Source organism: Haliotis cracherodii, unplaced genomic scaffold (genome assembly GCF_022045235.1).
Source record: "Haliotis cracherodii isolate W230 unplaced genomic scaffold, xgHalCrac1.p SCAF_3, whole genome shotgun sequence".
Lineage (NCBI taxonomy): Eukaryota > Metazoa > Mollusca > Gastropoda > Lepetellida > Haliotidae > Haliotis > Haliotis cracherodii.
Window position 1 is genome coordinate 54,823,815 of NW_027266286.1, and position 24,870 is coordinate 54,848,684.

The following is a 24,870-nucleotide window of genomic DNA, read 5'->3' on the forward strand; positions in this document are numbered from 1 at the left end:
AATATTACACATGATTCAAATTGTGCGAGGTTGTAATATTCGTGGCAAATCTCGCGAGATCTAGTGCTAACTGGTCATCCTTATATACATATTCAGTTGTTCGACAGGAAGTGACAGTGTACGCATGCGCAATCAAAACTATTTCGCCGAATAGACCAGCGTGTTTATCAATATCGTCATATTTCTTTCTCTCTAACTAAAATTGCTTTGCATAACGTGTTGTGCGAGTGACATTAAATTATAAATCTAAGGTCTAAAATCGATTGAATCGATTAACAATATAAACAAATAAATAAAACCTTTTTAAAAAAATCATAAGCATGACAAACTTGACATTTATAAATTTGTAACTGATAAAAATGATACCAAATGCTACGATAATTTTAACTCCTGATAAAAAGCATATCAACAAATATATTGCATCGGCACCTTGAATCCAGGTGCGGTTAATACTGGTTCCTGGCACTATGGTGCCACCAATATTGTCTCTATGTACAACACGTGTCGCTGTGGCAGTTCAGACACACCTATCTGACATTGTTCATTGTCACACATCTGTCAAAGACGTCACCACGTCATGAATAGCATCCTCACGAATCACGTCACGTCTTCGTTTACGTCACACGACGTCATATGAAATAGACCACTCAAGTAATGACTATGATAGCAGTGAAATGACACTCAATTTGTTGGTAGTTCATCGTCTAGAAGAATGTGACGTATAACGCTACGATGACGTCTACCAGCGTTAAAAACGCCTCATTTTTATCAAATGTCGTCGACTACGTTACTGTTACTCAATGATGTCCACTGATGTTGATGACGTCGCTTCATTCTCTGGTAAGCAGCTTCCTTGCCGTGTACCTACTGACACTCATTGACGTCGACATACGGTTTTGTTTCTTAATGACGTCGACCGACGTTGATGACGCCGCTTTATTGTTCAGTGATTAGCACCCATGCAGTTGTAGGAATACCATCATGACGTTGAGCTTGGTGCGTTATTCCAACATTGGTTACGTCAGAAGCCATGTATAGTTACGTGACGTGACGATCTACACGTTATTTAACGTTTCATAACGGCCTGTCTGAGGCGGCCATGTTGGAGATGACGGAGGCTTGTTTATTGGGTGAGATGCTTTCCACAATGAGAGACAAACAGTCAAGGCTGGACACGCCCCCACCGGACTGGACTTGATCGTAGTCTGAAAAAAAACACACCTGGGTCAGTATGAAATTATCAAACGCAAGTGTTTTAATCAAACAGATATTACGATATAGAATTTTGTTGGTTTATTTGTTGTTTAAAGCAGCACTCAGCAATATTCCAGCTATATGACGGCGGTCTGTCAATAATATTATCATGACATCATGAGCATTGATCCACGCAATTGGGATACGGTGACATGCATCAACCAGGTCAGGGAGCCTGATCACACGTTCACGTTAGTCGCATCTTACGACAAGCACAGTCGCCTTAAACGGCACTGAAGACCTATCCTACCCCGGATCTTCAGGTCAGATATTTGATATGAACTTGAAATAGATGTTGAATAAGAATGGTATCGCGAAACAACAAACAACAAACAACAAACATCAATATGAAACATGGGCACTCAACCAGTCAACCGAGAAGATGAATGGTCCAAAAAACGTTTTGAAAAGAGTAACAATAATTCGGAACAATGGATTAACTGAGGTTATTTTTGTCAACTTTAACTCAAACAATAACTCAGACACCATGTTAAAGACAACCACACGTGGATATTAACCCCCATTTACCAATATTCGTCTCAGGATACTGGGAAAGAAGGCAGAAAGTCAACGTGTTTACCAAACAAACGTTTGAACATTTTCATTTATTCCCAGAGGACGTACATATAAGAAAAGTCTCCGCGTATTCTGCAAGGGGTTTGGGTTTGTTTACTCACGAGGGGAGCACGCGGTATTCTATTTGTAAATACAACCATTCAGTCAAAGTAAAGTGATTTTCAAGACACGGTAATTTCACACTGCCGGTTATAATGAGATTCATAGATGTTTACACCACAGAACAGTCGTTGTATGTATGAGTGAAAACTGCACAGTCCTCCATTTGGCTTAAGGTACAGCTTGAATGAAGCTGGTTTATTTACTGTTATTGACTATGGTTGTCACGTCAGTTATTATCGCAGTGTACTCACGATACATCTTGTGTTATTGCATGCAAAGGTAATATGCTAAAATTAGCCTCTGAAGCAGGTCATGGGTTTAGAAGATGTATTTTCACATCGGTTAACTACACGGATGTACAGGCAAGTGATTCTGGAGAATAGTATTAAACTCATTCCTTATAAAGGACTCAACTCAGTATTTTGATGTATATTCGTGATTTCACGATACACCAAATACACACACACACACACACACACACACACACACACACACACACACACACACACACACATACATACATACATACATACATACATATCCTCCAATACCCTATACAATACATTTGAAAAATCATATAAATATTATATTATATTCAAAATGTTTTCCCAAAATGTTATCACAATATACTAGCAACAAAGATATGTATGTGTTTATGTGGCATAAATGTCAACACGTTACCCACCGCAGACATAATTAATGAGGTCACCACACCACAAAGATTATTGCATACACGGAAATGATTCTTAACATACATGTATACTAACATCTACCGATGAGGGGGTTCCAGGAACGCTTTTCCAGATGAAGCAAAATATGAATATCTACTGCCAGTGATTACATATCAAAGTAAAAGGTCAGTCTCCGCAACATTGGTCGGATAAACATCTTATTCTAACGTCCACACTGGAACGATATTTGCATGTACATTTATATGTAAGTAAATGTATTATGAAGAATATGATTTGATTTTTTATTAAACTTATATTAATTAAAATAAAAAAAGCAAGTTAAACAATAATGCTGTTGATACCAAATCCCGGAGATATGATGTTTTGTTGATGTTAAAAATGAAACAAACAAGAAATGGTTATTCGATGGTGATGTATATTTGGTACGGGTATCACAGTTGTGTTTTGAACCTTACGTTTGGTGTTTCGCCGACTGTTTTCAGCCCAGTACGGTTTGAAAACGTTTGTAATGGTTTGGTAAAATACAATTTCATATGTATACTTGTATTTGCATGTCAGTTTATACTTATATGTACAGTAAACTACGTTTATAACGAACACGCATATCACAAACTGACCGATATTACGAACTATATTTTTAGTCCCGGCCATTTGTTGTGTATATGTTGTATATATGCTTATAACGAACTACGGTTATTACGAACTAAAATGGGTGGTCCCTATGAGTTCGTTATAACCGTAGTTTACAGTAAATCAAATCGGCATCACTTTTGGAAATAATAACGTTTATTACAAAGCGCTCCAACAGTCAGACAGCCAGAAATCTGAACACACGTCTGAAATGAAGTGCCAACAGTCAGACAGCCAGAAATCTGAACACACGTCTGAAATGAAGTGCCAACAGTCAGACAGCCAGAAATCTGAAAACACGTCTGAAATGAAGTGCCACCATCCATCCATCCTTGGCCAGAACGCTTCTTCCGTAACAACCCTGTCTGCTGAGGTGTCAGTGGGACACCCTGCACGGTTCTGTCATCGGAGTCCCTCCTCCTTAGATGCAGGGAATGGCGTGTCGTCATGGGAACCCCGCCCACTCAGGATACTTCATACTGTCACAGTCCAGCCTGTGCGCTCCTACCCTGCCTTGTCCTCCATCCCATGTGGGAGCTGTAGTCACCGGAAGAGTGGGTAGTGATGTTTGTATTTGTCACTGGGCACTTCGTTAGTTCCGGAAACTGCACATCATTAATGATGTATTTATAAGGCTGTAGCTATCTCATCAAGATATACGTTAACTTATCCCATATAATACACACTCTCCATCATCCACATGTATAGCGTCATACAAATGGCCTTTCGATCCTTTTTGACAGCCATACTATTCATTATGGCTATTAAATGAATTTTGTTAAAAAATAACCAAATAATCTGTTCCCGGAAATGCTTGAAAGACATAATTTGTCCTGAGGTGTTAATCAAAAAACGAAATCGTTCACAGGACAAGCTGTATGCTCTGAAAACAATGAATCGTGGCTCCAAACGATAGTTAGTCTCCTCTACAAAAGTTAAATGTACGGACCTCGAAGTCTGGAGACACTTGTTCGACTGTTCAAAGTTTGAGACAACCGGGTGACAATATTAGACCATGATGTTATTCTACCTCAATTACGTTTTAACAGATCTATCGAGTAAAAGCGAGTTCCAGTTCCGGTTGATAACAAGGACACATTGTGTCATCAGTATGGTAGCCGAACATTGTGTCATCAGTATGGTAGCCGAATGGGTAGGCCTGGTCTGGGTTGGCTACCCAAAACAGGAGAAAATGCAAATTAAACTAATTTGTGCATAGTAATCTGGCCAAATTACTGTACCGACGCAAAACTAAACTTCTATAAAAAATAAGCTCTCACTACTTGTACGTACTCCAAGACTCTCCCAACATTTTCACCCCACCCTCCCACACACACACACTTAAACAAGTCTCACAAAATCCTGAAGCCGCAGACTTGAAATCACAGCCAAATAGCCCTCCCTAATCATGTCGGACGAAAACTCCTCACAGGTACACATGTAGCCCAACCGGTGCCTCCCCCGTTCGCCCTATACTAGTAAAGTGTGAAGTGGGGGTGTTTGAAGTTTTCCTAGCAGTATCAAGATAAAGAGATTTACGAGCCAACTATAAACGATAATTATGTAGTTGGTCTGCTGCGTATCTCAAACTTAAGATAGCGTGGATTTACTCTGTATTAAGCTTATTTATAGGCGCATGTTTTAGTTCATAGTGTGTATAACGGTAGATCAGGCCTACAATAATTTCTACGATACATTGTTAGCTTTTAATTGACAATAAACTAGTAAAAACAGGTTGCGTGTAACCGATGGGAGTTTTTATTGCAAGTATGAATACTTTTTATCATAAATTCAAGCAGATGTGTGGATTATAAAATTTATATGCACATTTCAAATGTTGTTTTTCATTGTTCTATGACTTCGTTTTTAATGTGTCCTTAATGACAATTTAAACACCTAAAGTAAAAAGTACAGCGTATTATATACATGCGGTTCCAATAAAATGTGTTTTTTTTAAAAGTTGCTTTTCGTTGCAGGTATTAAAATAATCTACTTTTACACATATGGTAAAAGTTAAAAGCAACCACTTTAGGTATGTTTTAAGATAAGGTGCACAAATTACCATCCGAAGAAGAGAAAGTTTAATGTTTTATGTAGTACCTTTTCTGAAATTAGTTAAATGTCGTAAACGAGGTCCGCTTTCAAATATTTCTACTTTTACGACAACGTCCTTTACGAAAGAATTCTGTTTCTGAATCACAGTTTTTAAACAAACCAAGTGTTCATTCATGAGTTCGTAGTTTTGAAACTTACAACATTGATGACAGGTTTATTTTAAGTGTAGCAACAATCAAACAAGCGATCGCAACATAGCGCTTTCAGTTCGGGAAACTCGTGCAACACGTGCAGTGTTGTGTCTGAACGAGCTACTAGCCTCGTTCTCTCTTCACGTGGAGTTGGGAATCTATTTCTACTTTAATACAGTTTGTTTATCATCACCACGTCGATAACTTGAAATAAGCCGTGCTGTTTGTACACATGCGAGCTTTAAGCCATCACGCCATAACATAGATGTTTGTGTACTTTATTTTTCTTCACATTAAAGGGACGTTACGTTATTTTTACGTGAAATTATCCATGGCAACGTTTGGAGTAAAATAAACAATCTATCGCAAGAAGCGGTGTGGTTTTTGTAGCGGGGGATAGGACGTCGGTGCGAGGATCTCTAACTGGCTAATAAACCAGGGGAGTCGGGTGCGGAATGGAGATGCGATGTTGTGATAACTCGGGGCGCTGTGAACATTGCGATGCCTCTATTTGTATTGGTATTTGTACTCAAAATCAATAAATAGTGACAGTCAATATTCGAGATGGGATGTTGCTGATATATATTTTCTCAGAAAATTTGACACGCGTTTCACGTGCGCGTTGTGAAAGGTCAAAAGGTTGTACTAGGAAACGCAAGGCACAAAAACAATAAAATGTTCTTCATTAGAAATCGGCTAAAGTTGAAAGTCTTTTCAATTTGTTTATTATCATTTGACATTTTTTTGCTAACACTTGAATTATAAGGGTTACACCTGCATGTCAATCGGTAAGTGACAATTATATAAAAAAATAATCTAAACAACACTGTGATTAAAAGCGACATAGCATATTTTTTTCAATTAAAGGATTCAAGATTGTTTTAAAGAATTTACCCTCTTAAAAGCAATCTAAACTTTTAACACGGATGTAAGCCGCTATGCTGAAATTGCTTCGTGCCCCTCCGGTGACAAAGTGACCTGTCACGTGCTAATTCAAACCAATGGCTAAAACGGAGGTTATTGTATTTGTTGACACAGCGCACGGACAACACGCACATGACACGCACGAGAAAAGCGTGACTTTCATGTTGTGTTTCGATCCACCTTCCAGCCCAAAGCTGGTTAATTCATTTGGCACATATAATGTTATTTCGTCATGCCTTGTCTGTTCGGAAGACAACTGGGATATAATGGTGGCTGTATGATGTAACTTGAGAGGGCTTGAGACAGGGAATCGGGTTGCAAAATGGGATAGCGAGCGAGGGAGGATGTGTAAAAGTGATTTAGATGCGTTTTAGTATCATTTTGCGTCTGTTAAAACTTCTTGTTAACAAAGACCACCCTCTAGCATACATTTGATTCTTTCTCCTAGACATTGGTCAAACGCCGCAGTCAGTAATGTTCTTTGGTTAGATTCCGGTTAGAATTGGTCCCCATCAATCTATGCTGGTCGTAGGAGGCGATAAAGGCTGGATTGGGTGGTCAGGCTCTGTGACATTTGGAGAGCGTGTCATTCATCGACAGCGTGGGGGACGTTTCTCATAATATCAACCATTTGTTCTGGCACAGATTCGATTATTTACAGGCAGTTGTTTGTTTGCTTGTTTCTTTGTTGTTTATTCCAGCTATATGACGGCGATCTGTTAATTACCAAGTCTGGACAGGCTAGCCAGTGATTGACGTCACGAGCATTTATCTACACAATTGGGATACGATGACATGCATCCACCAAGTCAGCGAACCTGATCACCCGATCCTTTTAGTCGCCTCTTACGACAAACATGGGTTGTTCAAGACCTATTCTCTACCAAGTTCGTCACGGGTCAACAGGCAGTCGTAATACAAGACAACACAAACTCACGATCTCTAATATTCCGCATTTATCATGGCGATATTGTCATGTCTGATCCTGGAAAGCTAGTCATCGATAGCCAGGTCAACATTCCGAGCCGTGGCTGTACGATGACACACAATCACCAAGTCACAGAGCAGGACCACCCAATCCCCATTTAGTCGACTCTTTGTATGAGGTACTCTGGACCCAATATGCCCCGGAACCCCAACATGAATGTTTATATATGACATGGGTCTGGTAGGTGGCTAATATTCTTTTCATACCCAATGGGTGACTCAAACAAATACATATATCTAGCCCTTAATATTAATAGTCCAGACCAACAGTCTGTCGTATTTGCTGGAACAGTACGGACGTATGTCTCATTTTCAGTATAGCATGAGAACTCACGTCGTGTATGCGGGAACCAAAAATAGCGAACCAAAATAATTCGTCATAAAAGGAAGGGAGGTGTGAAACACAGGGCCTTTTTGGCGACCAAAATTTAGTATCTGCTTCAAGGCACACATAATAGGAAACCCGCAATACAAGATGGATATAACGATTTGTAAATTTTCAACACGCGTCCAAGCTACTCCGGGAATAGGAATTCCCCCTGTACTTAACTGCATCCCAAACCCTCACCCAATGGGACTAATTTAAAATCGGTATCTATGGCATATTGTCATGTTATGATATTTCCAGAGCGGACCCCCCAACATTGTCTACACAATCAACTCCACCAGCACCCCACCCGTCTCCGGCACCCCGGGCCCTTAGTAATATACTCAGTGTACGTAGTTCCGCCTCGGTTCCAGTTAGGCGACGCGACGCATGAATTCTCTCGTGTGTGAGGACCGTACCAGATTCAGAACGACCAACGCAAAATAATTGCATGTTAGCCAAGTGGAAAAATACAACTCAAGGCCCCACAGGACTTGGTGTTTTGTAGATTGTGCCATCAAAGTGATTCATGATAATCTACATACCATCCTGGATTGTATTAAACAGCTTAATAGGCTTCCCACGCACGTGTCGTCATACGGGGAAACAATAAACCCCGGTGTCTGTTGTAGCCGTTGTAATTCAACCCGTTGTCTGGGCGCATTGTCCGTTAGCCGTACAGTGGGTTAAAGACATTGCTTACCAAGCCTTGCTCAGCACGGGAGCCACATGAACATATTAACAGTTGTAGTGATGTCCCAAGTCGATTGAAAAATTAATGTTTCCTGTGTTATGAACGAAAATGTTTTTGTGTCTAGACATTAAGGTCGTGTGAATATATGTCACGTCAAATGTAGTTCTTCAGTTGTAGCACATGACTTGTTTCTGAAGTAAGTCTTCACCACTATACAATTAAACCCCTTGTATACTATGTAGTGTAATGTTTTAAAAGATCTGTTTATACATACTGACAGATCCGTGAAGATCCGGGGTAGAATAGGTCTTCAGCAACCCATGCTTGCCGTAAAATGCGACTATGCTTGTCGCAAGAGGCGACTAACGGGATCGGGTGGTCAGGCTCGCTGGCTTGGTTGATGCCTGTCATTATATCCCAATTGCGTGGATCGATGTTCATGATACCAATCACTGGTTTATCTGATTCAGATTCAATTGTTTACAGACCGCCGTCATATAGCTGGAATATTTCTGAGTGCGGCGTTTAACAACAGTGTCAGTGAGTATGGTTTTACGCCGCTTTTAGCAATATTCCAGCAATATCACGGCGGGGGACACCAGAAATGGGCTTCGCACATTGTACCCATGTCGGGAATCGAACCCGGGTCTTCGGCGTGACGAGCGAACGCTTTAACCACAAGGCTACCCAACAGCCCCTGTTAGAAAACAAACAAACAAACAAATCATACATATTGACTTCATGCCTGATTCATTGATAGGAGAAAACTATAGAACGGTCACCTACTGTTGCCATGGTTATAGTTGCCGCCAATGTCCCCACCGCCGCCGCCACCGCCGTTGTTGGGCATGTGGTGTAGTTTGTCGTAGTACTGCGGACTGTGAACAGTCTGAAATACGGGACGAAATATTTATTTTCAAGGACATTTTACTAGGGAGATCGGCATACTGAAAGAAACAAATTTCATCATCATCATCATCATCATCATCATCATCATCATCATCATTAACAAAACCCTCATGCACATCAGCGTTGTGTTTGTATTTAACCCCGCACTCAGCAATATTCCAGCTATATGACGGTGACTAAAATATTCTACAGAAACTAAACTGCCGGGGTAATGAAGTATACAGATGCAAATTGGATTTGAAATTGCGATCCTGAGGTTCGTTGAGACATCATCTGCACGTCACCTGTTGTGGGATATTCCTTGATATGATACATGTAATATCGCCTGTGCTGCACTGTCAATGTGTCTCCAACGAATAACCATTTCTTTGTTTCATATTGAGCCATCATCAAATATGAGTGTGTGCTTTCTTTTGCCCTGCAGTTTAGACAGGATACTTCGGTAAGAACGACAAAATAGAAAGCAATGTAGCTATCATTATGGTGCATGCTAACTTTTGATAATGGTATCGTCAGTCCCCGCATCAGAAACTGCATCTGACGAATGTATGGTTACTATTATTGAAACATGATCAAATGTTTAAAATAGTTATCAATATCTTCATTGATTGTTATCATCATCATCATCATCATAATTTTCTTTGAGATTCGTTTAACAAAAGGATCAGCCACTGCCACGACCATGTGAGTGAGTATAGTTTTACGCCGCTTTTAGCAACATTCCAGCAATATCAAGGCAGGGGACACTAGAAATGTGCTTGAGACTTGTGCCCACAGTTTGTGGACGATCGAACCCAGGCCTTCGCGGTGACGTGCGAACGGTTTACAACTAAGCTACCCCACCGCCCACGCTCCTCCGTGACTAGGTCACATCTAGCATAGCATCTCTAAAATTTTGATTAATTGTGTGTTAGCCATTTTGTATGTCAATATCGAAATATATTTACTACGCAATTAATTATCATAATAAAAGCGAGAAAACCCTTTCCATATTCAAGAGCAATCTCTGCTAAAAGCATATAACGCATTGTCAGTGTTTTTCAAGAACTCGGTATCCTTTCAGATTTAGACTACCGCAGGCATCCTGTGTTTTATGAGATTCAAATTCTTCGAGGCATTAAACGCTCTTTGAGTTTCACATTTTTCGAGGGATTCAATGTTCTATGAGATTCACATTGTTCGACGGATTCAGTGTTCTATGAGATTCACATTCGAGGGATTCAGTGTTCTATTAGATTCACATTGTTCGAGGGATTCAGTGTTCTATGAGATTCACATTGTTCGACGGATTCAGTGTTCTATGAGATTCACATTCGAGGGATTCAGTGTTCTATCAGATTCACATTGTTCGAGGGATTCAGTGTTCTATGAGATTCACATTGTTCGATGGATTCAGTGTTCTATGGAATTTCAGTGTTATTTTCTGCGTTTTGCGCCACATTGTAACCAGATGGTCTTAGGGACAATTTAAGAAATTCAAGTCAACTGTGAAACGCAAAGCAATTTTAACACTCTACCATCCAAGACTAACAGATCAAAGGCCAGCATATCTTAAAAGACCCTGACTGTAATAGATGACCTCTCGGCCAATACTCCATCTCCCACCACTGACCAGTACGTGGTAATCTGACCACTGAATGTGGTTAATAAGATTCCATGTTACCCCGGTCAGCAGAACACCGCTGTGGACAAGACGATAAAGTTGGCCTGTGTCCGAACTTAACACCGGTTCCCCATTGCTAAACGCAGCATGTTTTGTTCTTGTGCTTGTTCTTGGTGCAATTTCCGACGGGGCCAAGATAATCTACCATCACGCACTGTGACTGCCATTCCGTGGAGGATGACGAACACTTCCTGCTCTCATGCCCACTGTATACAGACCTCAGGAAAAATCTCATCTCACTGATACAAATAGGCGACCCTTCCCAGACTGATAAAACCAACCTCCTAAAACAATGTATGAACCCACCAAAAGAATGGTCAAGTCTTGTTGCCAGGACTGTATTCCACATATTAAGCTGAGGCCATGAGAAATTCTCTTCTAGTCCATCAATGCAGTATCAACACTAAGTGTACGCTGCAAGCCACTTCATGATATATATAAATGTTTATATGATGTAAATGAAATAACATGTAATACCTCTATGTATAATGTCCATCGTTTATATCTACCTTTCATGTCTATAATTATATACATGTCCATATGTAGATAGTTTGTACCCTGCCCTACGAGGGTGTTCTGTACAATAAAAATTCTTGCTTCTGTATTCTTGCTAACTTCGCTATCAACTCCGTGACACATAAACACATGCTCATGTTTTAGTCAGAATCGTACAATCGATTGACCTGGGATTTATTGTGAATATGGAAAGCGTTTTGTCGCTTTTTACCCTCCTATGACCTGAATTGTCTCAATGTTTTTTTAGTAATTGTAAATAAAGATCTTTTATAAAATATGCCCAAAGCGTTTAGTCTCATTTCAAGAACTGTAGCATAAAGGCAGAAGAGCGTGGCCAGGTGGCCAGTGGGCACTACCTAACTGATGTGAGTCGACATGCACACGTTAGATTGGAACTCGACATGTACATGTAAGACCGAACTCGACATAAATATATGAGATTTGAAAGCTCAGGTTTATTTCGTTAACAGGTGAGCCAAGCTAAATATGATGGTAACTGCTGAAACTCTACACGTATTCTCTTAATACATTCTTCCAAGACAGCGTATTAGTCATTACGGTCGGAATATATACAAATGACAATGCTTTTGTAACATTTCGACGCAATCAAATGTATGTGTGGTCAAGCTCGGTGACACGTGAACGGTGACAGCATAAATCGTTGCTCATATTATAATATCAATCCCTGGATTGTCTGACACCGACTCGACTATTTAGAGGCCATTTGAACCATTTGCAAACAAACTCCATAGCAGAGGACCCAGTGATGAGCCCAACTAGATCAACCCATTAACATCAAAAGTCGATAGATAGGATAAGTAATCAAGGAAAAGTAGTAATGCGGCCCTGTTTCCTGCTACCTAACTCTCGTGTCACCCCGGGCTTCCCGAATACGATCCCTGGAAATACGTGCCATCAAACGACTGACAAAACACTGCATTAAAAACGCGAGAAAACATCTTGTGAAACAAATACCGACTATTCATGTCAATAGTGACACGTTTCTCAAACCTATGTTGCTTGTTAAAGTAAATATTCTGATCATATGGGTATTTTTGCAAGTATGTTATTGTTTTATATTTGACATGAAAATATGTTAATTTATTGACATAATGACTAACTTGAAATACTTGCGGAATATTAGCAAAGACCGATAGTTCGGGCTACCAATCTCATTTTTAATGATTACATATTTTAAACGGATACCCACGTCTATGCTCACCCAGTCATACCTGAGCCGGGGGCTGTTGGGTAGCCTTGTGGTTTAAGCGTTCGCTCGTCACGCTGAAGACCCGGGTTCGATTCCCAACATGGATAATATATGTAAAGCCCATTTTCTGGTGTCCCCCGCCGTGATTTTGCTGGAATATTGCTAAAAGCGGCGTAAAACCTTATCACTCACCCATACCTGGGCGGGCGCATGATTGGTCTGTATTACATGCCCCAGAGAATATGTTTTTATGTAATAAAACACCCCACCCACCCTGACCTCCCCCTCCACACACACACCCTTCAATTCTTATCCATTTTCAACTCTAGAAATAACGAGAGTTGAGGGTTTCTTATACCCGTGGGATCCTTTATAGAAATATCTATATTTAATCTTATCCATAAGTCTATTTCAGGATTTCAGGGACAAAATGTTAGTCTCGGTGATGTTTTTGCAGTTTGTATCCTCCTGCATCGTAAAAAGAAATATAAAAAGTAGAAATCAAACTGTGAGTGCCATTAGTACTAGGTACGTAATGATTGCTCATAAACAACCGCATAACCATCACGAGTATGTACGGAGAGTCATACACAATCTCAATGTTTTTGCGACGCGGTATCTGTATATTCGACGTAGTGGGTGTTAATGACGTCATCAACCCTTCGTCACACCTTTTTCATATATTGTTTTGTTGAATATAACTTTTTTATTCTTGATGTTGAGTTATTGCTGCATTTGTACCTGGTTAGCTGTGGATATGTTTCAAGGATAACTTTCTCCTTCCTCTAAATGCAGGTCCAATACGATATTAACTGTAACGCATTTACTGTTAGCATTGATACTAATATTGCCTTTTTCATCTATTGAGAAATCGATACGATTATGCCCATTTTGTGACATTGTTGTCGAAGATGAATACCATTTTAGGTTTATTTGCCCTAGATACGAAAATCTAAGAAACAAGTACTTACCGGAGTGGTCTTTATCTCATTTTAATGCTAAAAGATTGTCTTCATTACTGTCTTGCAAGGATCTTATAACACAACATGCACTGGCTTTGTACATACATAATGCTTTTTTGTTACGAAGTGAATTGTTACCTTGACTTTGTATTTTATAAAATATGTTATGTAACTCCGTTGTATATGGGCCTGTGGCCTTTCATCCAATAAAGAATTGAATTAAATTGAATTGAATCGTGATAACCGTGTTGGGAGTCACCCTGACCCTGACATCAGAACCCCTGTCAACACATACTGCTCGAGCAATATATGCCTAACGGTAGTTGAAATCAACGCTGGTGTTTTAAACGGCATGAGACCATAACAAAAAAAAACAGACTGTAAACAAACTAATTTATAGAAGAATAATCGATAAATCAGCAAATTAATTTTACAAATATAGAATAGCCATGTTTTAAATATAGACATAAACAAAGCAATCCTAGTGAATGCAATGCGAGAAAGGGTGCTCACGCCCCGTTGTACATAACTCATTATCCACATCAAGTTTGTAATGAGGGTCAACAGCTGCGATCTTTCACAAGTTGTTTATCAATCATGCTTAGGATGTTTTACTTTATTCTGCTATTTGTTTTGACTTTATCATCTTTGCGGGTTTTTTCATATTGGAGAAAGCAAAAATAATTACACGAAAAAATTCCTGTAATTCTCATTGTGCTTAGAGCGTTTAACAGACGCCTGTCGCTGCAATTGTGATGTGAAAATTAAGCCGGTAACTCAGTGTCACAGGGCCAAATAAAAAGGTTTGGGTTTTTGTAATCTAAGATCAATATTGTTTTGATAAACACGTCCCGTTTTAACCGATCTCAAAGATAAGCTTTTGATTAAAAGATTTAAAGATGTTTTCACTACATGTAAGTCGAATTTATTGGACAAAACTTACAATGCGGTTCTGAAGTCTCACATTTTTTCAATCATATCGGGTTCTTCCGAAATGGTTTTGTTATAAGATCATCATCATCATCATCATCATCATCATGTAGATGTGACACACCCACCAAACGCGCACCACTTTATTATACATACATAGTCACATCTAAATGTACACATATTCCAGGGACTAATAATAGTAAAACTAAACATGTACATTAAACTCCATGAACGTTCTGACAAATTTCATACTAAATATTGAAGCCCGATTTAAAAAAAACGTTCTCTTGTTAAAGTTTCCGAATCACGCCGCCAGTTATCAACAAGCCACATCTAAGATACATGATATTTCCATCGTCAGACAGAAATTATGAATATGTTATCAAATATTGCATCAGCATGACTTGTTGATAAGTTGTGAAAGACGAGAAAAAGTTAAAATAGACATAAAAGACAAGTGGACACCAAGGGTTTTTAAAAGAATTATACCATTTGATGTTTTAAGGGTAATAGGATGATCTTCTATATCAAGCGGTTGTGAAGCATAACATGTCATTTTCAAAGCAGCGTAAAATTAATCTGTATATGTTATGGCATAGAGAGATGGAATAGGATACACACATCACATGCTTTGTGTTGTGATGGATGCCACCAGTGGGACAGGATACCCAAAGAAAAAAAATAGTTTAGGCTCACTTGAGGTTAATGTAGGTTGGGAAATGGTTCCAAAATGGGTAGCAATGGGTTCAAACGGGGTTTGGGATGGGTAGGGCCTGTGAAGGTGTTTATGTTTTTTCCCACATGCATATAAAAGGCAACACTTTTGTGACATCACTATACGTTCATCTTTTCCGGGGCTGTCGGGTAGCCTAGTGGTTAAAGCGTTCGCCCCTCACGCCGAAGACCCGGGTTCGATTCCCGACATGGGTACAATCTGTGAAGCCCATTTCTGGTGTCCTCCGCCGTGATATTGCTGGAATATTGCTAAAAGCGGCGTAAAACCATACTCACTCATCTTTTCGCGAACATGACTATTTCCTATAGAGATTCACAAAGCATGCTTATGGTATAAACTGCCAGGCAAAGAAAGTATAAACCCATGTTTGATGGTGGCAAACTTACAAGAAATCGTTTTTCGATGGTTGTATTTGACGCATCTTCCCTTGGCAAACGTGTCCCCTGGCATATATCAAATTTAAACTAGACTTTGATATACATGTTTAGGCTGGTGGGCGCACTTGCCTGGGGAAGGTGTATTTGAGATGGATAACATCGTTGTGTTTGAGAAATTAAGTTTGCAGTGTTTCAGCGACTGTTTTCAACCTTGTAATGTTTAGATAACGTTTGTGATGTTTTTGTCAAATCGAATTTCAAATGTATACTTTCTTTTGTCCGGCAGTGCAGTTGGAATCGTAGAATGGGTTCTACTTTTAGCAGAGATTTCTTATGATTATGAAAATGGTTTCGTCCCTTTTTTAATAAATGTTTGTCGTAGCTTTTTTACAGAAGCGGAATAATTTGCTGACTATATTTGAAGATATTCCAGAGTTAGGAGGATCAGTGTTAGAACATTAACAGTATACATAGAAAATAACATTATTTATTATTTATCAATTCACGAGCTGCCAGGGCTACTACTCTTTTCCCTTTATTTTTTTATCGAGCGATTTCTATGAAAGTGTTTGAAGTGTTTTGTCATCTAAGTGTACCTAATCTTACAATATTTAGTACCCATTCGTTTCCAAAAAATAACTAAATGTTTGTTCAACCTAACATATCTTAACTAACTCATGGTAGCTCTAGATAAATAATGAACGCTCTCCGGGTCACACGTTCCGTTCATGATGGGCTAGGTCATGCAAAACGTACAGGGCTTTCAAAAATGACCTATTTTATATTTCTAATTATCTCCAGTTAAATATTTGTAAGATCCGTCTCTGCTTTTGAGTGTTTTATTAAGTATTAGAGAACGAAATGCAGATAACCCGGATGTAACTATGGCATCAAATTACTGATATCTACATCACGACAGTCAGGCTTCCAGCTCTGGCATCCAAATTGCCAATTATCATTTCTATACACATAAACAATGATAAACAGTTTTTTCAATTATATTCAATCTCAGGAAGCATCAGCTTTACACCAAACGACCTCAGTTTGTGCACCCCTTCTGAAACTCCAAACCTCACTAACACGTCGCTTCCTACCGTCGTATCAGGGAGATACAAACATCTCAAAAGCTGTAAGGAGTTATCAAAGCTCCTTACTCACCCCGTGTTATCGGCGCCGCCTACTGGGGCATTAAAACATTGTTAATTAGCATCAAAGTTTAATATAAATAATTGCTCAGTGCACTCGAGGTGAAAAGGGGGACGCGAATAATGACAGATTGTTACTTAAAGTGAAACTTATTGAACGAGTTGGATCACAATTTTAAGATAAAATACGATATGAAATCTGTGGTAAAGGAAAGAACATGTTCTTGTCGAAATCCATTACAATCGTGATAGTAATAATTACAACCAGAACATATACTTGTGTAAATTACATATTTTCATGAACTCAAAAAAAAAATATGTTCATAAAATGCAACCTGTATATTAGAAAGTGCGTTTTGGATGTGACACAAAAGACAATTTGTCTTCTCTTATTGTAGGCCTTGAATAGGAATACTAAGTTGATATGAATCTTTATTGTGATATTTTCATATCTGATCTGATAAAGCAATTCTTAAAATCTTGTTAGTTCATGCATGATGTAATAAATATGTACTGTTAGAAACACACATGTAACAGTTTATATTGCATCCCGTACACATTACACTGCGCCAGCGTCAGCAGCATATGATGTAGTCTGTCAAGCAGACCCTGAAACAAATATATCCAATGGAGCCCATGCAAGTCTATAATAGTTGGCAAGTCTAGATTACTGCAGTTTCAGTTTCTGATAATGCAGTGAGTCCATGGACTACTTTTGATTATATTTTATGAAGATAATTTAACAACTTTTTTTTTTAACATTACATATATACATTGCATGCAGAATATACATGTATTAACAACTGTATGCAACACACACAAGTATTTATAACTGAAAGCAATATGCGTAGCTATATGAAGCCTGCATGCACTGAGTATGACATCGAAATATATGCAAATGCTTCGATGAAACGGATTTAACTGGAGTACACGCTCAGATATACATTTCATATTCTATAAAAAAAAATTAAAGTGTTCTATACGATTAAAAAATATAATCTAAAATTTATCTCCGTACATAACGTACATCCTCTAAAGAAAGAAGTAATATCATATTGCAACCAAGCGTTAAGATAACACACTTTTTATTCCAGATACGTGTTATGAGTTAATAGTGAAATATACATAAAATATAGCATACACTGTACACGTATTACAATGCATTATGGGATAACTAACAGGAATCGCGGATTCTTTAGAATGTTGAAATATTACAGGTATGTAAACAGTAAATAATTTGCATTAGTTCAAGAAAAGATACACAAAGTTCTTTCTTTCACACAATACTTTGTGAGTTAAACTTGCGGTTACAATGTGTATATGTTTACATTACGTTGACTTCGACTCTCCTTGATTTGACCAAACACACTGGCACCACTGACTGGAAACTCCCTACACTAAAACCCGATACCCCTTCATCTATAAAGTAGCCTCACTTGGGATTTCATTAACCCCCAAAGTAAAAGATCGTTATTGCAGGAGCAGACACGGAGGCTATTTTGTACAGTAACCCAACACTACCCACGACCAGCTAGTTAGCGGAGGGGTGAGGTGGCGAGGTAATGACACCTTCACGAAGTAGGAGCACTTGGATTAAAGTAGGCGATGTTTCAAACGTGGTCACGACGTCGAATGATGTTTAAGCCATCTGATCAAGAAATGACGACGGGTGGGGGTGTGGAGAATAGTGAACAAGCATCCCCCTTTATATGAAGCCTTTTATACAAGTAAACGCCGGAATAGCAATCAACCCTCCCTGTCCTCGATCCCCCCTCCCTCACCCCCACCTCTCCCTCCACCCCCACCTCCTAGGGACATTTCACTACCGAGCAGTGTACCTCTGTAGGGTTGCAAACGTTAACGATCAAACCGGCTGAATTTTACATACGGTCTATTAAACATTCCCGGTGTACATGTGATTCGACTGCGACGCTCTTGACTAAATAACGCCTTTCTCTCCAAGGACCGGTGTTAACTAATCGCGCAACCGTGTCCCCATCCAAGAAGAAACGAGCGCCTTTTAACCCCCGTTGAGAATGTGGGGTTTGATTGAGGCTCCCCCCGGGTTCATAGCTTGACCAGATGCAACCCCGAAATTCCCTCCAACTATTGGACCTAGGGTAAATGATTTAACGAAATTTGATGTTTCAACGCCAACCTGGATCCACTTCAAACTCCAGTCGCGTTACTATGCCAGCTTTGTTCTGCTCAATTTGAAAATATGTTTTGAAGTATGCGCGAAACGTTCCGTCTTTTGAAAATCAGCTGAAATGTCATTTGAAAAACTGATTAACTAGTGCTGTTTTCAAATGTTTCGAATCGTACTGCACCTGATAAGTTTGACGGAATGGAGGTTAAAACCGGAAAAAATTAAAGTGTAATTATAGCGTTGGTTATAAATCACGCTCCCCGAAGAGAGTTGATAAATCAGTCTGTTCCGGGTCAATTGTTCCATGCCACTAAATCGAAATCGGCTCCTACACTGCGGTTTTTAACCAGCTCAAAATCTGTAGATACAATCACAGGACTTGGATTTATCCCCAGTGGATATGTTTTTAACGTTCCACAAAAAGTTCCAAATTTGTGATAATGCGTGGTATTATTTTCCACTTGTCTTACCCGCAGGATTTAACAACTAACAACATGTGGATTTTCACATATACCGTTATACATTGATTTAGAACTCTTTCTTACTTAAGACGATTAAAAAACAAGTTTTTAACAGGAGGGGGTAAAATAGTCATATTCATATCTATATATCATAATGCGTAATTTGGTGTTTTGACCATATAGTTAGAATCAACACAACACAGAAATTTAGACTGGCGTTTTAAAGAAAAGTTGCTGAAACATATACTCCATTAAATTAACTTATCCAAGATTAATATTACATAATTGAATGAATTGTGATATAAAAGCTATACATATAAATTGCATAAATTTTCAATGTGAAAACTACATGTTTTCATGATGGGAAAACTAAAATGAAAAACATTTCAGAAAAAGTTACTTTAATTGCTTCAATATTATTGTTTAGGAAATATCATTTTCAAAGAACAAACAGATGGGATATATTACTTGTCCGCCAGAAATGGCACATTGCTTTGAAAAGTTAGACAAGTATTTTCCGCTCAACTGGATCTAAGCCGATATTTAGTGTGTGGGAAAGGCCCGATAGGACTCGACACATAACTTTTCGGAATGCCCAAATTACTGTGATGAAATGTCACGCATAATTTCTCAAAAATTCAAAACACTAAAAACCGCTTCATCTTCATATTTCTAATATGGCAGTTGACAGGCTATTGGGCGATGTGTCAATCAAATAGCTCTGTCGTCGCCAGCGCATATTGTTTACCTCAAGCGTGCATGATCTCGCACGAGGAAAACGTGCAAAACCCGGGTCATGCGCTCCAAGACTAGCACCTCGCTAAATTACTTTTGACAGTTCAAATAAGAGATCACTCTCTAAATGGCTATACCACTGGCAAAACAGAGAAGCTCTCTCAATTTCAATGTGTGTGTCCCGTTCTTTCTTCTATCGCAGCCTCAACTAACAGACTTCACCTTAAAACGGCGGACACTTTTTAAGTGGTTATTTCAAAGATTTGGAGATAATTAAAGATTATCTGTATAATGCTCTTAAACGATTCCGCATCGGATTTCGAAAACAGTTTCAAAGATGCTTAAAGTGATGAGCTATAATGACACTAATGATTTTTGCTTTTACACAATATTCATATAGAATCATCGTAAAATACATAATAAAGGGATTGTAACTTTGAGAAACGCCACTTCGTTGAATTATGCATAATCTTAAAGGCTTTAAGCATGCATACGAACTTATCAAAGTACAAAATGTCATTGATACATAAAACGTACAGAATTAACAAATTTGTCCTTATCGTTTTGTAACATATATGCATATTTATACACACGATCAAACTACTTAAAAGTACAAATTTGACACATGTTTCAAGACAAAATATGGCAAGCTGAATTCTTTAAATAATGAACGTAAATATTTTCATATACGTAAGCGTTAAGTATGATTGTTTCCGAAAAGAAGGTAATCTTTCGATCAGGCTGTCAGCATGCGTTTGTAGCAAAGCAGAATCTCTAGTCACCCGACAAAAAATCTTTCCTTGTCAACATTACCGAAACAGAAGCCGGGCTTATCGGCCAAGAGCCAAATTCAGTTCATAAAATTGGCATTCTGTATCTCAATGAGATATAGTTAATTTTAAAGGTGTCTGTAGTTTGTCAAACGATATCTTATTCTGTTTAAATGTTTCCAAAGCGCCCCCTAATATTTATTACTTCCAAGAAGTAAACAAGCCACGCCCACCCCTGATACATGCATCTTAAATCAAACATAAAATTCTAAATTAACGTCACAATTTTGTTTCTGGAGCAAATCTTCAGTCAGCATTTAAATAATCTATAGTTGTGGGAAAAGCCGTATATTTGCTGGAAAATATACGTTGCACTATTTTTGCCAAGCACGAAGCTCTCGCTTTCTACATCTGGTAGCGATTATCATTTAAAATATATTACCAAGCATTCTCATTTCATCAGTGAAAATAACTCTCGCAAATAACACCACGTGTTAATTCAAGGAGAAAATGGAACTTCTGAATTAGTGTTGTTCTTAAAACGACTTCTTTACGTGAGAAAAACAAAGACTTTTAAAGTTTTAAACCTTTCTCAGGTTCATTGACAGCACCATCTAATTTGCGCGTCTACACCCAATTATGACTGTTTTCTTCTGATTTTGTTTATTTGAAATTTATCCAACTAATCTATCCAATGTGTCAATCAGCCAAAGAAATGTTGTTTTTATTGAAAAGATATTTTCGTAGACAAGAAGCTCTAGCAAAAATAGGTTTCCAGTTTAACCAGGATGTGCAAGATCTAGACAGCTTGTATCGTCATCAATGATCCAATCTAACCTCTTGATCGAATGTTGCAGAAACTCTACTGGTCAGTTAACAGTATTATTTACAACAATATATTTATAATAGTACTATATTGGTACACGTCCTATTTCACTTGTTTTGAATTTATTACCAATCCTAAATCGAAACATTTCCGTATAAAACTGCCCATTTACTGATTCACCTATTGCGACCATACAGTTACATGATGTCTGCGTAAGGTATTTGGACATAATCTTATGTAGTTTTTGTATGCGTATAGGTAACTCACCATATAGTCAGAACCACTGCTTGAAGAGCCGGCATCATTACAGTTGTCGTCACCTCTTGGTATCCTACTGCCGTGAAGCAGTTCCTCTAAACTTTCAATATATTCTATAGCGTTTCTCAAAATTTCAACTTTTGGTAGTCTCTGATTCGGATTTGGGCACGTCCGTCTTTTAAGTGTCTCAAACGCTTCGTTCACTTTCCGTAACCTACGTCGTTCCCTCATCGTCGCCGCCTTCCGCCGGTCAATTGTCACAGTCTTCTTCTTGCACGCTTTGCAGGCCCAAAGCAGACACCTTCTGTTGGGTCCATGGTACCCAGGGGCTAGAACGTGGGGGATGTGTTCGTTGTCGTCGTCGGAGGTGTGGTCGTCGCTCATGCTGCCGGATTCATCTTTGATGGGGGAGCAAGACCTCGGGCTATCCTTGTCGTCCAACATATCATTCTTGTCGTCCTTGATGCTTGAGCAGGATCTTGGTTCGTCATCGCCTCCAGTCGAGTCTTCCTTGGACGACACAAACACCTTCTCCTTCATTTGCGAATGATGTCGAGGTCGATAGTCAACGGCCGTTTGGTCACCGCCTGAATTGAAGAAATGCGGCGGCATCCCACTACTAGAATGATAGCCATAAACCTCAGGATACTGACGAGGATACGACCGATGATAAGACCCATTCGGGGGTCCAAAATAATCAGGGTTACCCCCAGGATGGGAGTAAGATATGTCCATGATTTGCCTCGCGTCTGACATGTCTGCTCCAGCGAACGATGGTCCGGTGAAGACGGGTGCGTTGTGGTCGTAGCGGCAGCTACGATAGTCTGTCATCATCATCATGCTGAAGTTGCTATCGCCTCCCGTCTGTGATAATCTCACCGCGAATTAATCCCTATCGTCTGCTAATCTGTTAATCGTACCGTCTGCTCCTGATTGCAGACGCCAAGAGAGGAACTGTCGTCTGCTCCTGAGCCTTCTGCCGTCTGTCAACACTTGCCTACCAGTTCTCAGCCAAAACCACGAGTCCCTAAGTGCTACGCCTATATCTACATGTGTCGTGGAGATACTGTTTTCGATGCTTTGGAACCTGAGACTGAAATTAAGTCACACATGGCAAAGTTTACCCATTAATTAGACTCGGGCTCTGGGACCATGTTTTGATCAGCTCACCACGCCTACAAATCCTGGTACCAATGCTGCCACTAATTTTGCGATACAAAACGTGTCCAATTGTGTCAATAGTCAGACGTACATCTCTCCACTGGCTAACAAGTCAGACTAACACACACAACTAAAACAAAGGTGTATCATTCACGTGCCTCACCGATCTGTTTTAATGAAGGGGTGTGAGCCAATGAGATGCCTTGCTGGGCCTATTCTTCCTTCCCAATGCTTCTGATAGGCGGGCCGGTACATCAAACGCCTGTCCCCCTCCGGATAGACAGGGAAGGAGGGCAAAGGGAAGGTTTCCCTCCACTCAAACTGTTACCAGATGTGCCAAAGAGGCCCAATTTGCCTCGGAAGCGATACCACAGCCAATATTCAAAGTAATGGCGTGCATGAATCTACTTTTTCAGTCGTGATTACACGCTCGCTCAGATTACACATCTCATCCGGTGGAGGAATAGGGAAGGAAAGTCTGTGTTTTTGAGAATTACAACTTACTTTCCTGAAAGTTAGGTCCTCCCTGCATCACTGAACGTTCAAACCGTGGAAATTAGTGCCATGTTGTGTCTCCAAGCCTACTCAATACGGACCCACCCCACAAAGATCAAATTATTACCGTAATCGAGTTTCATGTAGCGATTAATTATATTCCTTCTATTTCAAAGACGACCGGATCATACATAAAATGAAAGCATGCATAAAACGCTCATCTATGAACCATCGAAAGTGTTAGGAGGTGAGAAAAGGGTGCTGGCACATCTGGGGAGGAAAAAGTGTTGTTTTATGACATAAGTACTGCACAGATATTATAATTGTTAATGTCCCATCCGATCATTAAATCGGCATACTATTTCTTATATGAAAGGTTGATGTCTTGGGTATTATTGACTCCTGGTTATGGCTTCAATATGTTTTATTAATCATATGCATTTTTTCTTCTTATTTTATCAATATGTTGAGTTTTATGTACATGGGTATGTCTTGTATTTAAGTGTCTGCGTGAGGTTTTGATGGAACAACGTTACACTCGGTGTCAAACATCGGTAGGTAGTTCTCCTACCGTTTTTATCCAAACAATTTGAAAGTTTGTTTTGTTGTATGACCCCGAGACAAAGAAAAAACGGGCCAAATTTTTTTAATGTCATAAAGAAATAGCGGAACTCTTTTCTAAAACCATCTACCTACATGGGATATAACGTCTTATCTCAAATTATGCTAATATTAAAACTTTAAAGATATATATGTATATGACTTTTCAACTTACTCAAGATATTCAAAGTCATTTTATGTTGTTTTATTTACGTGAGCCGGGGAAATGAGTCAAATATTGTTTAATGTCATACGTGTTTTTTTAAAGCACTCAGATTGTCTTCATACATGGTATCAAGAACAAAAATACAAATGTACCCGAATATTGTATGAGAAGGCCTGGCTAAAGTACTAACACCTGTGTAAGTGAACGTTACATTTATTACATTTTATAACGTCATATCAAAACTAAGCCTTTGAACGTATTATTCTCTCTTCAGTTATTGTATTGCATGATTTGTGAAAGCTTGAAACCACTTGAAATGAATTATAAAA

General features: G+C 39.1%; 1 protein-coding gene across 2 annotated transcripts; it reads right to left on the bottom strand.

Moving 5' to 3' along the window:
* Positions 1-23,398, bottom strand: LOC139475770 (transcription factor SUM-1-like). Of its 2 annotated transcripts, XM_071258977.1 has the most exons (3): positions 22,129-23,398; positions 9,259-9,361; positions 1-1,205 (listed from the first exon to the last, which is right to left on the bottom strand). In XM_071258977.1, exons 1-3 carry the CDS (start codon positions 22,957-22,959, stop codon positions 1,075-1,077), a joined length of 1,065 nt encoding a protein of 354 aa, XP_071115078.1. In that variant the 5' UTR covers positions 22,960-23,398; the 3' UTR covers positions 1-1,074. The 2 variants fall into 2 exon arrangements, with proteins under 2 accessions (XP_071115078.1, XP_071115079.1); XM_071258978.1 differs by lacking the exon at positions 9,259-9,361.
* Between the last annotated feature and the right edge of the window lie 1,472 nt (positions 23,399-24,870).